General features: G+C 42.6%; 1 protein-coding gene across 2 annotated transcripts in view; it reads right to left on the bottom strand.

Moving 5' to 3' along the window:
- The window catches only part of fras1 (Fraser extracellular matrix complex subunit 1), a 441368-nt gene that overhangs the window by 209454 nt on the left and 216167 nt on the right, over positions 1 to 15747 (bottom strand). For both annotated transcript variants that reach the window (XM_043696280.1, XM_043696287.1), the window contains exons 15-17: positions 9384 to 9527; positions 7379 to 7519; positions 2378 to 2515 (exon numbers count right to left, since the gene is read on the bottom strand). In XM_043696280.1, coding sequence (XP_043552215.1) covers positions 2378 to 2515; positions 7379 to 7519; positions 9384 to 9527 — 423 coding nt within the window. The remainder of the gene's footprint in view (positions 1 to 2377; positions 2516 to 7378; positions 7520 to 9383; positions 9528 to 15747) is intronic.

Genomic DNA, 15747 nt, shown 5'->3' on the forward strand with positions numbered 1-15747 from the left:
GGTTTGGGGCTGGAGCTGGGAGTGGGGGCGGGGTTAAGCGTGGGGGCGGGAATCAGGGCAGGGACAGAGATCGGGTTGGGGGTGGGGTTAGGCGTGCGAAGGGTGATCAGCGTGGGGGCGGGATTAGGCGTGCGAACAGAGATCGGTGTGGGGGCGGGTTAGGCGTGGTGACGGAGATCGGCGTGGGGGCGGAGACGCATGCGGCGTGGTCGTTGTGCAGGTGAGTGATGTCACTGGGGGTGGAAGTGGCTGCGGCGACGGCAACCCAAGGGGGCGGAAGTGGCTGTGGCGACAGCAGAAACAGTGTTGTTCCCGATAGCCGTGCACCCCACGGAGGCCGCGAATCTGTCGGCGATCGTCTTCCTGGCGATCGTGGAGGCGGTTGTCTGGGCGGTGATCATGGAAGCTGCAAGGTTGGTGGGGGCGGAAGTAACGTCATGGTTCGCGGCGGCGGTTGCTGCCGCGGGCGCTGCAGCGGCCGTGTGGTTAATGGCGCCCAAGTGATTTCGGAGGCCGATAGTAGAGGTCCTTTGCAAGTCTGTGAGAGTGTTGTCCTGAGCTGGGGTAGGGCTAATTGCAGAGAATGTAGGTAGCGGCGCATGGCTGCAAGCGTGGAGCTGAGGGTCCGGAGGGAGGTCTGTTGCCGGAGGCTTCGGATTTGTTGTAGGTAATGGTTGTCCTGGTTGGGTCCAAATTTTGTTGGTCTGAACGTAGTCCGGAGTCCGTGCGGGGTCAGTCGGTTCCGTAGGCAGGTGCCGAGGAAGGAGATGTGGCTGTGGTAGCGAGTCTGTTTGAAAACGTGACTGAAGAGCTTCTGGGCAAAGGAGATGACCTGGGGTGTGCAGTGAGAGAGGGACTCACTGAAATCCTTGTAGAGGGAGGAAGAGAGCTTCTTCACGGAAGGCATCCTTGCAAGAGGATTCGCTGTAGGAGAAAGTGAGGACTGCAGATGCTGGAGATCAGAGCTGAAAATGTGTTGCTGGAAAAGCGCAGCAGGTCAGGCAGCATCCAAGGAGCAGGAGAATCGACGTTTTTGGCATGAGCCCTTCTTCAGGAATGAGGAAAGTCATTTCCTCAATCCTGAAGAAGAGCTCATGCCCGAAACGTCGATTCTCCTGCTCCTTGGATGCTGCCTGACCTGCTGCGCTTTTCCAGCAACACATTTTCAGCTACTAACCCAGTGACAATACTGCTCTGCCACCATCCCCTCACTACAAAGCTATCAGAAAGGAAATTCTGGGATTTTGTCCCAGTAACGTGAAGAAACTAACGGGTCCAAGCCAGGATTGTGTGGAGCTTGGAAAGGAACTTACAGATCGTGGTGCTGCCATTCAGTGGTGGAGGTCACAGTTTTGGAAGACGCTAATGAAGAAACCTTGGTGTGCTGCTGCAGTGAATTTTCTAAATGGTTCCTGGTTGTTGTTCGGTTCCACTTAGAATACTATTTGAAACTTTCTTAAGACCATAAGATGTAAGATCAAAAATAGGCCATTTGTTCCATTGCATGTGCTCCACTATTTAATAAGATCATGGCTGATACGATAATCCTCAACTCAAGTTTTCTACCTTATCCCCATAATCCTCGATTCCCTGACCGATTAAAAATCTGTCTATTTCAGTTTTGATAGTACATAATGACCCAGCCTCGACCGCCCTCTTTGATAAAGAATTCCACAGATTCATGACCCTCAGCAAAAAAATCCTCATTTGCCTTAAATTGGTGACCCCTTACTCTGAGATTATGCCTTCTGGTCCTAAACTCTCCCACAAAAGGAAACAGCCTCTCAGTATATACATTGTGAAAATCCCTCATAACATTATCAGTTATTACGTGTCTCAATCTTCTCAACTCAAATGAGTAAAAGCACAACTTACTCAACCTCTCCCAAGCGTCCTCACCCAGAAGTTGTGCATTATCAAGCCCTTCTTGCCTCCATTTCACACACTGGTTCCCCAAGTCCCAGTAAATATGTTCAAATTGATTGAAATGTAAAAGGTCTGTAGAAAATAATGGAAGCACACAGAGTAGGCTCACCCACTTATTTGCCTCAGTTAAAACAGGTATGTTGGGTTCAGAGTTTGCAACCGTGAACATTTGCACTTCTCATTTGCATCCAAACCATCTGATCTTGGAGATCAAACTTACCTCACATAAGTCAGTGATAAATGTTTTCTTCCCAGATTCTGTAGCAAAATTAGGCAATAAGCAGTTCTAGTGAGGTTACCAATTAGAACTGCAACATACGAAAATTCTGAAGAACATGGGACTAATAATCAAACAGATCTCACATGGGACTTACTTTAGTTCCTATCAAACAAAAATCACCGCATCATACATACTATATTTCACAATATTATGTGTGAACATTCTGCCTACCTTGGCACACTCCATTTTCAGAATAAGATCCCTCAGGACAGGTCACAAGGCATTGGCCTTTGTGTCGGGAAAAGTGGTTGGAACAAGAAGTGCAATGCTCAGACGAACCAGTGCAGGTTGAACATGAGATATGGCAGGCTGAAACAAAGAAGCAGGAATAGCTGTGAATACATAAACAGTGGATTCACACAAGAAAGTAATGGATTAGAGCTAGGAATTACCAAGTGATAGAAGAACAAACAACTCACGAGCACAAGTACACAATGAGGGAAGCCACCAGTCCAACAAGCCTCTCGCAGTTTTTTGGCAGAGCAATTAGTCCCACTTACTCCCACTCCACAAACCAACACATTTCTACTTTCCAAACAGACCCACTATTTATCTTTACAACAAGGCTCCAATTTTATACAAATAAAAAGAAAAGGGGTTGAGTCAGGGACATGGTGAAGGGCTCACTTCTGCTGAACATCAAGAGTAGTGAGATCAATATTTGCCTTACATGCTCCAGGCTCTGATTTGGACATATGACATTGGTTGGTTCTATTTTTGGCGGAAGTCACAAGATACAAAGTGTATCGATGGAATGTGGACCCATGACTGTGTGTCTGCAGTCAAATGTAGATTTGTTTAGTAACGCACCTATGGGATGGTTTATTACATTAAAAGCGTTACCATGAATAGTAAATTCAGAAAATGCTGGAGAAACACAGTAGGTCTAGCAGCATTTGTGGAGGGAAGAACAGGTATCAGGCAAACAATATTAATTTCATCAGCACAAGTGAGCAGAAAAGCCAGGCGAGAGAATCTAAACAGATGACCTAACTAGCAATTCGTAAATTATATCAAGTAATTAGAGTCATTGGGTCATTGAGATGAACAGAAAGGAAATAGACCGTTTGATCCAACTCATCATGCCGACCAGATATTCTAACATAATCTAGTCCCATTTGCCAGCACTTGGCCCCATATCCCTCTCAATCCTTCCTAGTCATATACCCATCCAGATGCCTTTTATTTGTTGTAATTGTACCAGCCTCCACCACTTCCTCTGGCAGCTGCGAAGCACTTGACTAACAAAATACATCCAAACACGGTTTAGCATTAAAATCACTTCAATTCCAAAATCTGCTCTCTACATAACAGTGCACCAAACAATTAACACATCATAATAGATGTGGCCAACAATCTAATTCCTTGCAGTGTGGAAAGAATTAATCCTAACAAAAATGAACAAAAATACTTTAATTTTCTCCATAATTAAAGAAGTTTCAGCAAAATCACAAATTTAAACGTTGCCATTTCTGAATATGTAGCATTATTAACAATGATTTGGAGGTGCTGGCGTTGGACAGGCGTGTACAGAGTTAAAAATCACACAACATGACATTATAGTCCAACAAGTTTATTTGGAAGCACCAGCTTTCAGAGCACTGCTCCTTCATCATGTGGTTGTGATTCACATTCCTGGTGAAGAGCTTATGCTCGAAATGTCGACTCTCCTGCGCCTTGGATACCGCCTGACCGGTTGTACTTTTCCAGCACGACACCTTTTGATGCCAGTTAGAGAGCTTTGGTAGAGCATTAGTACGACATAGTTTGATATTTGTCAACTCGAATACTGTGCATTGTAGTGTAGACTGAGCTAGGAAAAGAGAATACATAAATATCTCAATGTACGGAAGAATGATTTCCAACTCAAGGTAGCCTCCAACACTGAAGATAGTGGATAACATTATACAAGAAGTACTCCTGTATTTTGCCTCTCACACTTCTATCCATACTTTCCCAATGTTAGAGGAAATCATTCAACAGCCCATATAATTCTGATTATACCAATAAAGATGACAGAAGGAATTATCATCTATCAACATGGATCAGAAAGCCAGTGAATAAAAAATGCTTCGCCTTTGAACATTCCCCAGTGCTCAAAATAGCAGTGATATCAAATTCCTTGTGCATTATTTTCTGGCCCAATAGTCAGAGGGAAATTGAGAAACAAATGTGTAAGGAGATCTCAGCTATCTGTAAGAATAATAGGGTAGTTGTGGTAGGGAAGTTTAACTTTCCAAACATCAACTGGGACTGCCATAGTGTGAAAGGTTTAGATGGAGAGGAATTTCTTAAGAGTGTACAAGACAATTTTGTGATTCAGTATGTGGATGTATCTACTAGAGAAGGTGCAAAACTTGACCTACTCTTGGGAAATAAGGCAGGGCAGGTGACTGAGGTGTCAGTGGGGGAGCACTTTGGGGCCAGTGACCATAATTCTATTTGTTTTAAAATAGTGATGGAAAAGGATTGACCAGATCTAAAAGTTGAAGTTCTAAATTGGAGAAAGGCCAATTTTTTGACAGTATTAGGCAAGAACTTTCTGTTAGCCACTAACAGACTCCATTAACAACTATTCACCCTCCCAGCCGGATCATTATTGACTCCTTTGTCTGTCCAACTATTCTCTCTCTTTTTGGGCTCTATCCCCACCTATCATTTACTCCTTAGCCTATTTTCTGCATATAAACTGACATTTTCATAGCTACCATCAATTCTAAGGAAGGGTTATCATACCCAAAATGTTAATTTTGATTCCTTTTCACAGATGCTGCCAGACCAGCTGAGCCTTTACAGCAACTTCTGTTTATGTTTCTGATTTACAGCATCTATAGACCTTTTGGTTTTTATTTATTCAGAGTTGTTGGAGAATTCAATGCTTGTCCACAGATGGCAATTAAAGGATAAAATATTTCAATGCTTTACGAAAAGGCAGTTGATCACTCTATCATCACCTCATTAAACACCTGATGGTGGGTTTTCCCTCCAGGCCTCTACTTCAGTTGAATTTATAAATAAAAGCAAATTACTACGGATGCTGGAACTGAAACCAAAAGAGAAAATGCGGGAAAATCTCAGCAGGTCTGGCAGCATCTGTAAGGAGAGAAAAGAGCTGACGTTTCGAGTCTAACTGACCCTTTGTCAAAGCTGGAGACAAAAAGGTCGAGGAAAGGAAGGCAAGTGTCCGAGATGGACCAGGTGAAGGTGATGGAGGGATGGAAACTGGAAGCGAAGTTTATGAATTTTACCAGGTCAGGACGAGAGCATGAAGCTGCACTGAAATAGTCATCGATGTACCGATAAAGCAGTTGTGGGAGGGGACCCAGGTAGGCCTGGAACAAGAAATGTTCCACACAGTTTAAGAAGGGCGGTAAAGACAAGCCAGGGAACTATAGACCGGTGAGCCTGACCTCGGTGGTGGGCAAGTTGTTGGAGGGAATCCTGAGGGACAGGATGTACATGTATTTGGAAAGGCAAGGACTGATTTGGGATAGTCAACGTGGCTTTGTGTGTGGGAAATCATGTCTCACAAACTTGATTGAGTTTTTTGAAGAAGTAACAAAGATGATTGATGAGGACAGAGTAGTAGATGTGATCTATATGGACTTCAGTAAGGCATTCAACAAGGTTCCCCATGGGAGACTGATTAGCAAGCTTAGATCTCATGGAATACAGGGAGAACTTGGGTTTCTCCGCGTGGGTTTCCTCCGGGTGCTCCGGTTTCCTCCCACAGTCCAAAGATGTGCAGGTTAGGTGAATTGGCCATGCTAAATTGCCCGTAGTGTTAGGTAAGGGGTACATGTAGGGGTATGGGTGGGTTGCGCTTCGGCGGGGCGGTGTGGACTTGTTGGGCCGAAGGGCCTGTTTCCACACTGTAAGCAATCTAATCTAATCTAATCTAATCTAGCCATTTGGATACAGAACTGGCTCAAAGGTAGAAGACAGAGGGTACTGGTGGAGGGTTGTTTTTAAGACTGGATGCGTGTGACCAGTGGAGTGCCACAAGGATCAGTGCTGGGCCCTCTACTTTTTGTCATTTACATAAATGATTTGGATGCGAGCATAAAAGAGTTACAGTGAGTAAGTTTGCAGATGACACCGAAATTGAAGGTGTAGTGGACAGCGAAGAGGGTTACCTCAGATTACAACAGGATCTGGACCAGATGGGCCAATGGGCTGACAACTGGCAGATGGAGTTTAATTCAGATAAATGCAAGGTGTTGCATTTTGGGAAAGCAAGTCTTCGCAGGACTTATACACTTAATGGTAAGGTCCTAGGGGGTGTTGCTGAACAAAGAGACCTTGGAGTGCAGGCTCATACTCCTTGAAAGTGGAGTCACAGGTAGGTAGGATAGTGAAGAAGGCATTTGGTATGCTTTCCTTTATTGGTCAGAGTATTGAGTACAGGAGTTGGGAGGTCATGTTGCGGCTGTACAGGACACTGTTGGAAATATTGCGTGCAATTCTGGTCTCCTTCCTATCGGAAAGATGTTGTGAAAGTTGAAAGGGTTTAGAAAAGATTTACAAGGACGTTGCCAGGATTGGAGGATCTGAGCTACAGGCTGAACAGGCTGGGGCTGTTTTCCCTGGAGCGTCGGAGGCTGAGGGGTGACCTTATAGAGGTTTACAAAATTATGAGAGATATGGATAGGATAAATAGACAAAATCTTTTCCCTGGGGTGGGGGAGTCCAGAACTAGAGGGCATAGGATTAGAGTGAGAGGGGAAAGATATAAAAGAGACCTAAGGGGCAACTTTTTCACGCAGATGGTGGTACGTGTATGGAATGAGCTGCCAGAGGAAGTGGTGGAGGCTGGTACAATTGCAACATTTAAGAGGCATTTGGATGGGTATATGAATAGGAAGGGTTGAGAGGGATATGGGCCGGGTGCTGGCAGATGAGACTAGATTGGATTGGGATATCTGGTCGGCATGGACGGGTTGGACCGAAGGGTCTGTTTCCATGCTGTACATCTCTACAACTCTAGAAGTATATCACATCCCATCATTATATTGGAAGTCAAATAAATATAAATAGGGTTCAGTCTGACTGTATAATAAGCTGTTCCTACACAGTACTTTTCATGAAGATTGTACAAACAACACAGATGAGTTATTTAATTTCATGTTGAAATGTGGACCTTATTACTCATTAGCTAGCATTAGTTCTTACCTGCACATCTACTAGCCACATCTTTGTAATAACCCTCAGGGCAATGAGAGCCACACTTCCCATTGTGCATAACCTTTCCTTCCGAACACGTCAGGCATTTTGGGTTGTCATGGTAGCAAGTCAAGCAGGATGAGTCACATGCTGCACAAGAGGAGAAAAAAAGAAATCAAGCCACAAACAGATTAAACTATTTCTAAGTAAAATGGTATAAGCCAATTAGCCAAACCATTCACATATGCAGCTAATCAGTTTAAGTTAATGTATGTTTTTAGTGCCTCAAGCAATTGCTCTACTTATAGATACTTCAGTAAAATCTTAGGACTGTTCCCATGTAGCAAAAACACTTTTTTATGATGGAGTGTTTTCATATGTTCTGAAAGTAATGTTGAGCATTCAAGAATAGTCTAAAATAAAACACTGCTTGAGGAACAGGATACTGATGAAGGATCATCAGCCATGATCATATTGAATGGTGGTGCAGGCTCGAAGGGCAGAATGGCCTACTCCTGCACCTATTGTCTATTGTCTAATATATGAAAAGGCCGAGTGGGTGTTGACTTCAACTACAGCTGGAGAACTGCCTTCAAATGCACAAGACCAAAAATGAAATAAAATCATCAATACAAATATTTGAAGTAATAATTCTCAATCGTGAGTCGTACACCACAGAAACAGATTTTAATTATTTTAATTATTTTTTTAAAAGAGAAAGCTCCCTCTACGGCTACCTTTTTTAAAGCCCTAAAAAGCAAGTCATGAGGTTCAAGGAAGTTGTTGCCTCTATTTGCCATTAATTCCACCTGCATCACTTACTAATTTATACTGACTGCTTTTTTAAATTTGAAATTCTTAATGGATCCCTATTGCGCACTATTTCGGTGTTCCTGCTGTGAAGACAAGGACAAAGTTCCTTTTGAATGGGCTGGATTTTGCAGGAGGTACTGTTTTCCTGTCTCCTACGTCAAGTGTGATGATGATGTCAGGTGAGCAAGATAATATTACCACACAAGTCGCTCAGATTATGGAAGGTGAGTTGCATAGAAATTTGCAGATGGTACACCATTTTAAAATTACAATTACACTTGTTAACAATTGAAATCACCTGCAATATCTCATGGTCCATTGGATTTTCATCTGTGATGAGGCTGCACCAGGGTACAGCAAAAGACCTGACATTAGGGAAAGGTGGGAAACATGGCAGCTGACCTAACTATGGGAGGAGCTGCACACCATTCTCCCAGTAATGGGAAAACATCCTGCAATTATGAAGGAGGCAGACCAGGCACATGGGAGAAAAACATCATTCCACTCAAGCTGGGTTGTCAGTTAGATCCATCATCGAGCTAATGGACACTATTAACCTCAACATACCAGAAATGAGTGGTGACTGAAGGATTAAGTAAGTGCCACAACTTTTCTGTTCTTTCAGAATGTCACTACACAAACTCTATCAGGATTGGTGTCAAAGGCCTCTTTCAAAGGCACTTCGTGCCCAATTGAAGGACCTGCATTATCTAAGAGTGTAGCTGCAGAAAGCAACCATTCTGATTTTACCCCCAACTCCCCTTCAACCTCACTATTGGCCCCGAGTCCCTAAGCAGTTATTGTCACCATTGGCAGTGGGTCTGGCAATGGAGAGCTGCAGCTTTGAAGTGGCCAGCAGCTTTTAATGGGCAGAGTTTCCTTCCTTGAGATTCTGAATTCTGTGGATGCTAACCAGTTGATTGCCTCAGACATTAATTATGTCAGATAACCCCCCTGAGAAGTGAAAAATATTTACCACCTGTTCTCCAACCAGTCAGCCATACCCACATCACTGCCATCAAATTTCATCAACTGTACAAGAGGTTAAATCCTATACATAACCATAACACTATAGATACAATATCATGAGTAGTAAATGATTCATACATATACTATAAAACGTAGATGCATAACTGATTAGCTAACAATGAATGTTTTCGGAAAAACTTAAAAGGAATTGCTGTAAAACATCATGGCTTACCATGGCAGTGGCCATCTTTTATGAAATAGCCAGGCCCACAGTTGGCAACACAGGCACCAGCTTTCAGCAGATGCGATTGATCTCTACATTGAACACAATCTGTCTCTGACGGGCCGTGACATATCAAGCAGGACTTGTGGCAGGCTGAGAAAGATAAGTTTAAAAGTAGTTTAGATATATATACACACACACATCCATATATATTATATATATATATACACACACATATATATAAATAATATATATATTACGCAACTATAGATATACAAGCCTCCACCTCCAAATTACCTTACAACTTCTTGCAGTTAGTCAACAATGTGAAGATCAAAATAATAGTCAGTTTTGCGAGCAAGTAATAGATATGAACATTCAATTGAAGGTACATTCCCCTAAATTTACTTTGTAACACCAAGAACAGTTAGATTTTGAACAGGGGACACCATTTAAAAATAACATTAACATTTATCCTTCTGTGTCATGAATGGTACATCAAAGAGACACACAAAAAAAGGCACAAACCAAAATCCTGAATGTGGACAGGAGTTACATGAAACACTGTGTCACAATAGTATACATGAAACTTTACCCATAATTTTGTCACAAAAGGTAGTAAAGTGCCTGGAGTATACACTTAATCTAAAGTTTAAAAAGCTATTTTAAGCTGGATTGTTTGTACTGAACAGAATTAATCCAGTGCTCATCTATCTGTAACAGTGCCACACTTGATTATGTTAACTTGGTTCAACATTACTGCTTTAAACTTGACCAGCAGTATGATCTCTTGTCTGGTTCCCTTGAACATTCAATATAACCAAGTGACCTTCATCTTTTACTGGCTAGGTTGACATCTGAAGAATGTTTGCCTTTTTGATGACAAGGAAAATTGTAGGTGCCCACTAAATTCTGCTGAGACACTTTAAAAAATTTCTCTGTGGGATGTAAGCTGGCAAGGGCAGCATTTGCTGCTCACCTTATTTGACTTTGAGAAGGTGCCTTCTTGAACTGCTATAATCTATATGGTACAGATACACACACAAAGCTGTTTGCATTGGAATTTCAAACGTTTAACCTAGTGACTGATGAAGGAACAGCTATATATATTTCCAAGTCAGGATGGTGTGCAACTGGAAAGTAATTTGCAGATGGCGCTATTCCTGTGGGTCTACTGCCCTTGTTCTCCAAGGTAGTAAAGGTCGCTGGTTTGGAAAATGTTATCTCAGGAGCCTTGGTGAGTTAACATAGCGCATTTGTAGATGGTTTACACTGCTGCCACTGTCCATCAGTGGAGGAAATAAGATGCTGAAGATAGTGAACTGGGTGCTACTTGAACAGATTGTGTTATCCTGAATACTGTCAAGCTTCTGAAATGTTGTTGGAGTCGTAGTTATTCTGGCTAATTTGAACGAGAATTCCAACACACTCCTGGCTTCCACCTTGCAGATGGTGGAAAGACCTTAACAACACAGGAGTTGAGTGTCACACTGCATAAATTTCTAGTCTCTGGCCTACTCCTTGAGCCACACAAGACTGTTGAGTTCAGTTTCTTGTCAATTGTCATCCCTAGAATGTTAATAACAGGCAATTCAGTGCTAGTTATGCCACTGAATGTGAAAGAAAGATGATTAGTTTCTCTCTTGTTGGAGACAACCAATTTTTCCACTTGTCTGGTGTGAATAATCGGAACATAGAAACAGTAGTAAACAATTCAGTCCCTTGAGTCTGCTCAGTCATTCAACAAGACCATGGTTGATCTGTGACCTGACTCCATGTGCCTGATGTTGGCCATATCCCTTGATACCCTTACTTTATAAGTATTTGTTTAGGTCAGACTTATATATAACAATTGAATTACCATCACCTGCTATTTGAGAAAGTGAGTTCCAAACCTCCACTACTCTGTGTGTGGAAGTGCTTTGGATCATTTCTCCTGAATGGCCTGGTCCAAGACCCTTTAACCAGTGGAAATAATTTATCTTTATCCACTTTTCTTTTCTTGTTAATATTCTGAAAACCTCAACTAGATAACCCCTTAACCTTCTAAATTCTGGACAATAAAGGTCTACTATCTCCTCAAAAGTTAACTCTTGAAGTCACCCCTGTAAACTTGTGTCAAGCTCCTTCCAGGGCCAAAACATCCTTCCTAAGTTGTGGTGCCCAGATTGCTCACCATACTCTCAGGGAGGTCTGACAATGGTTTTGTGTAACTGCGGCCCTACACTCCACCTCTTTAGATATGAAAGCCAGTGTTCCATTAGCCTTCTTTACTATTTTCTGCACCTGCTCATGGATTTTCAAGAACTCTGTACTTAAACCCCCAAATCCACTGTATTTGACTTGTGCCTTATATATAAAACGGCGGCACGGTGGCACAGTGGTTAGCACTGCTGCCTCACAGCGCCAGAGACCCGGGTTCAATTCCCGCCTCAGGTGACTGACTGTGTGGAGTTTGCACGTTCTCCCCGTGTCTGCGTGGGTTTCCTCCGGGTGCTCCGGTTTCCTCCCACAGTCCAAAGATGTGCAGGTCAGGTGAAGTGCCCATGCTGAATTGCCCGTAGTGTTATGTAAGGGGTAAATGTAGGGGTATGGGTGGGTTGCGCTTCGGCGGGGCGGTGTGGATTTGTTGGGCTTAAGGGCCTGTTTCCACACTGTAAGTAATCTAATCTAAAACAAACTGATCCACCTTGTTTGGTCCAAAATGCATAACCTCACTCCTGCTTATACTTACACTAAAATCCATCTGCCACAGCTTTGCCCATTCACCTAACCTATCAACATACTAATTTTATGCTATCATCAACAATGTGTACAATGGTGCCCAATTTTATGTCACTGGCAAATTTGCATATTTGGCTTTATATGCCATTATCCAAGTTGTTACTAGGTACTGTGAATAATGGAGGACCGAACACAGATCTATGCGGCACTCGACTAGTCATAGAGATGTGCAGCACGGAAACAGACCCTTCGTTCCAACTTGGCTATGCCAGCCAGATATCCTCACCTAATCTAGTCCCATTTGCCAGCACTTAGCCCATATCCATCTGAACACTTCTTATTCATGCACCCACCCAGAGGCCTTTTAAATGCTACAATTGTACCAGCCTCCACCACTTCCTCTGGCAGCTCATTTCATGCATGCACCACCCTCTGTGTGAAAAGTTGCCCCTTAGGTCCCTTTAGGTCTCACCTTAAACCTATGCCCTCAAGTTTTGGACTTCCCACTCCAGGGAAAAAACTTTGTCTATTTATCCTATCCATGGCCCTCATGATTTTATAAATCTCTACTAAGGTCACCCTCAGCCTCAGCGGCTACAGGGAAAACAGCCCCAGCAGCTACAGGGAAAATAGCCCCAGCCTACTCAACCTCTCCCAATAGCTCAAATACTCCAACCCTGGCAACATCCTTGTAAATCCTTTCTTTTCACAATATTCTTCCAATAGGAAGGAGACCAGAATTGCACACAATATTACAAAAGTGGCCTAATCAATGTCCTGTTCAACCGCAACATTACCTCCCAACTCCTCTACTCAGTGCTCTGACCAATAACGGAAAGCATACCAAAAGCCTTCCTCAGTTTCCTATCTACCTGTAACCCAAGGAAATATGAACTTGCACTCCAAGGTCTCTGTTCAGCAACACTCCCTAGGACCTTACCATTAAGTGTATAGGTCCTGCTCTGATTTGCATTTCCAAAATGCAGCACCTCACATTTATATAAATTAAATTCCATCTGCCTTTCCACAGCCCATTGGTCTATCTGATCAAGCCATCCTGCCAATTACTTTCCCATTCTTCGAACTCAGTTTCCTATCACTCAACCAATTTCCCATCCATGTTAGTAAATAGCCCTCAATTCGATGGGCTTCCACCTTAGCTAATCTTCTCTTGTGTGGGATTTTATCAAAAGCCTTCTGAAAGTCCATATAAATAACATCCATGGACTTACCTCTACCCCCCATCTTTTTCACCTCTTCAAAACAAACCTTGAGGTTTGATAGGCATGTCCTTACCTCATGAATCCACGCTGGCTTTCACTGATTAACGAAAATTATTTAAGGTAATCAGTTAATCTATCATCAATTATAGCTTCCAACAAATTCTCCACGTCGGATGTTAGGCTAACTGGACCGAAATTCCATGGTTTCCCTCTAATACCCTTCCTAAAGGGTGGAGTGACATGAGCAAATTTCCAATCCAGAGGTACAGCGCCTCAATCCATGGAACATTACCAATACCTTAAGCAGAAATTGTCAATGTGCTCTCGTACCTCCTTTAACACCTGTGAGTGGAAGCAATCAGGTCCTGGGGACTTGTCACTCTTTAGTTCCATTAATTCACCTACCACTGACAATCTACTGAAGCTAATTTTATTTAGACCCTGTCCTTGGCACTTATAGCAAGCTATCCCCCTTTCAGCTATGAATACTGAAGCAAAGAAATCATTCAGCATGTCTGCTACTTCTTAAGGTCATTGACAATATCCCCACTCTCAGTTTTCAGTGGGCCAACAATACTCTTAAACCAGCTGCTTTCTCTTTATATAACTATAACATTTCTTCTTATTGCTTTTTATGTCCCTTACTGGTCTCCTCTCTTAAGCCTTTTTAGCTACTTCTGTAAGCAGCTTTGCCATTTATCAGGTAAAGCTTGAATCTTTTCCAGATTTTGCAGCATATTCAGTATCAGGATCACAAATAGTGCAAAACATTAGCAATCAGCAAACATTCTCACTTATGATGGAGAGAAAATAATTGATAACGCAGCTAAAGTTGCTTAAACCAAGGACATTACATCACTCGGGTGTTAGGGCACTTGTGGTGCAGTGGTAATGTCCCTACATCTAATCCTTGAGGGCTATATGTTCCTGTCCCACTGCTCCTGAGGTGTCACGGCATCTCTGAACAGGGTGCTGAAAAAAAAGCTACCCTGCAGCATCTTGGAGCTCAGTTGTAGTGTGCTGCCTCTAAGCCAGGTTGCCAGGGTCAAATCCAACCTGCTCCAGAAGTACGGCACATCACTGAACAGACCAATTAGGAAAAAAAAACTACAATATAAACAGCTCTCGTGTGTAGTGGGAGTATCCCTGAGGAACTTAGAACCTACATGTTCTAGAGTTGGGATGATCAGTCTTGAACTTCACAAATTTTTTTCTTTGTTCTATATATGACTCCAATCTGAGTACAGTGTCTCCTATTTCCATTGACACCAGTTTTGCGAGACATCCTTGATTCCATACTCAGTCAAATGCTGCCTCAATATCAAGGGCAGTCGTTTACACCTCATTGCTTAAGGTCAACTCTTTTGTCCATGTTTGGAACAGACTACTATGAGAGAATGAGCTAAGTGGCACAACCCAAGCTCCAAAACTGAACACTGAAACAGAATATTACTGAGTAAGGGTTTCTTGACAACACTTCAAGCATCTTCCAGCACTTCACTGACGATCAAGAGTATTCTGAAGGGGTAGTAACTGATGGGGTCAGATTTATTTTGCTCTGTGTGTTCAGGACAAACATGGCCAACTTTCCACATTGAGTTGATGGACGTGTTAGTAGCTGTACTGGAACAGCTTAGCTAAAGGTGCAGCTAGTTCTGGAGCACAAGCCTTTAGCAGTATTGCTGGAATATTTTCATGGCCATAGCCTTAGCAGACGGGAGGTGGTAGAGAATCTCTTTCATCATTTAATACTATTTTATACAGCTGGTTTCACGAATGATGACATAAGATACTACCAATCGACATTTAACACTTCAACATAATTTGTAAATGAATAATTTATTTTCCTTAACCTTGTTATAAAAAGAACAAACAATAAGATGGCAAAAGTGTGCTATATCATCAGGGCAGAGAGTCTGACCGGAATCACGTACAGCTTTCTTGCTCATTCATTATTAGGTCCCCACAGTTGTTGATGTAAAGCACCTTGTACGGAATGCCACCATGTAATGGCTGAACCAACGTCTGAGCATTTTGTTTTACAAGTACAGAGCAGCTACAATATTATCATGCATCACAGACAACTGAATTCTTCACATTCATCATGGTTCCCCAGACAGGCATCTAAAGCTGAGGCATAATCTGACTCTCAAATCCTCAGATCGCCTATCATAAGGAGAACAGCTGCTTCAGCATGTCTGATTCAATCACCAACCCATGCCTTCACTAGAGCAGAAATCCATGATATTCTTTCAGAGGAAGAGTTTCCAGACTGTTCCTATTCAATGCTGCTAAAACGTGAGCTAGAGGAATTGGAAAAAATAGAAAGGGGCAAGAAGTTTACAGATATGATCCATTTCAAAGAATTGTGCACCTAACCAAGGCTGATAATCTCAATGCATGACTGTGAGAGTAACTGCCTTGCC

The sequence above is a fragment of the Chiloscyllium plagiosum genome, chromosome 1 (assembly GCF_004010195.1).
Source record: "Chiloscyllium plagiosum isolate BGI_BamShark_2017 chromosome 1, ASM401019v2, whole genome shotgun sequence".
Taxonomy (NCBI): Eukaryota; Metazoa; Chordata; class Chondrichthyes; order Orectolobiformes; family Hemiscylliidae; genus Chiloscyllium; species Chiloscyllium plagiosum.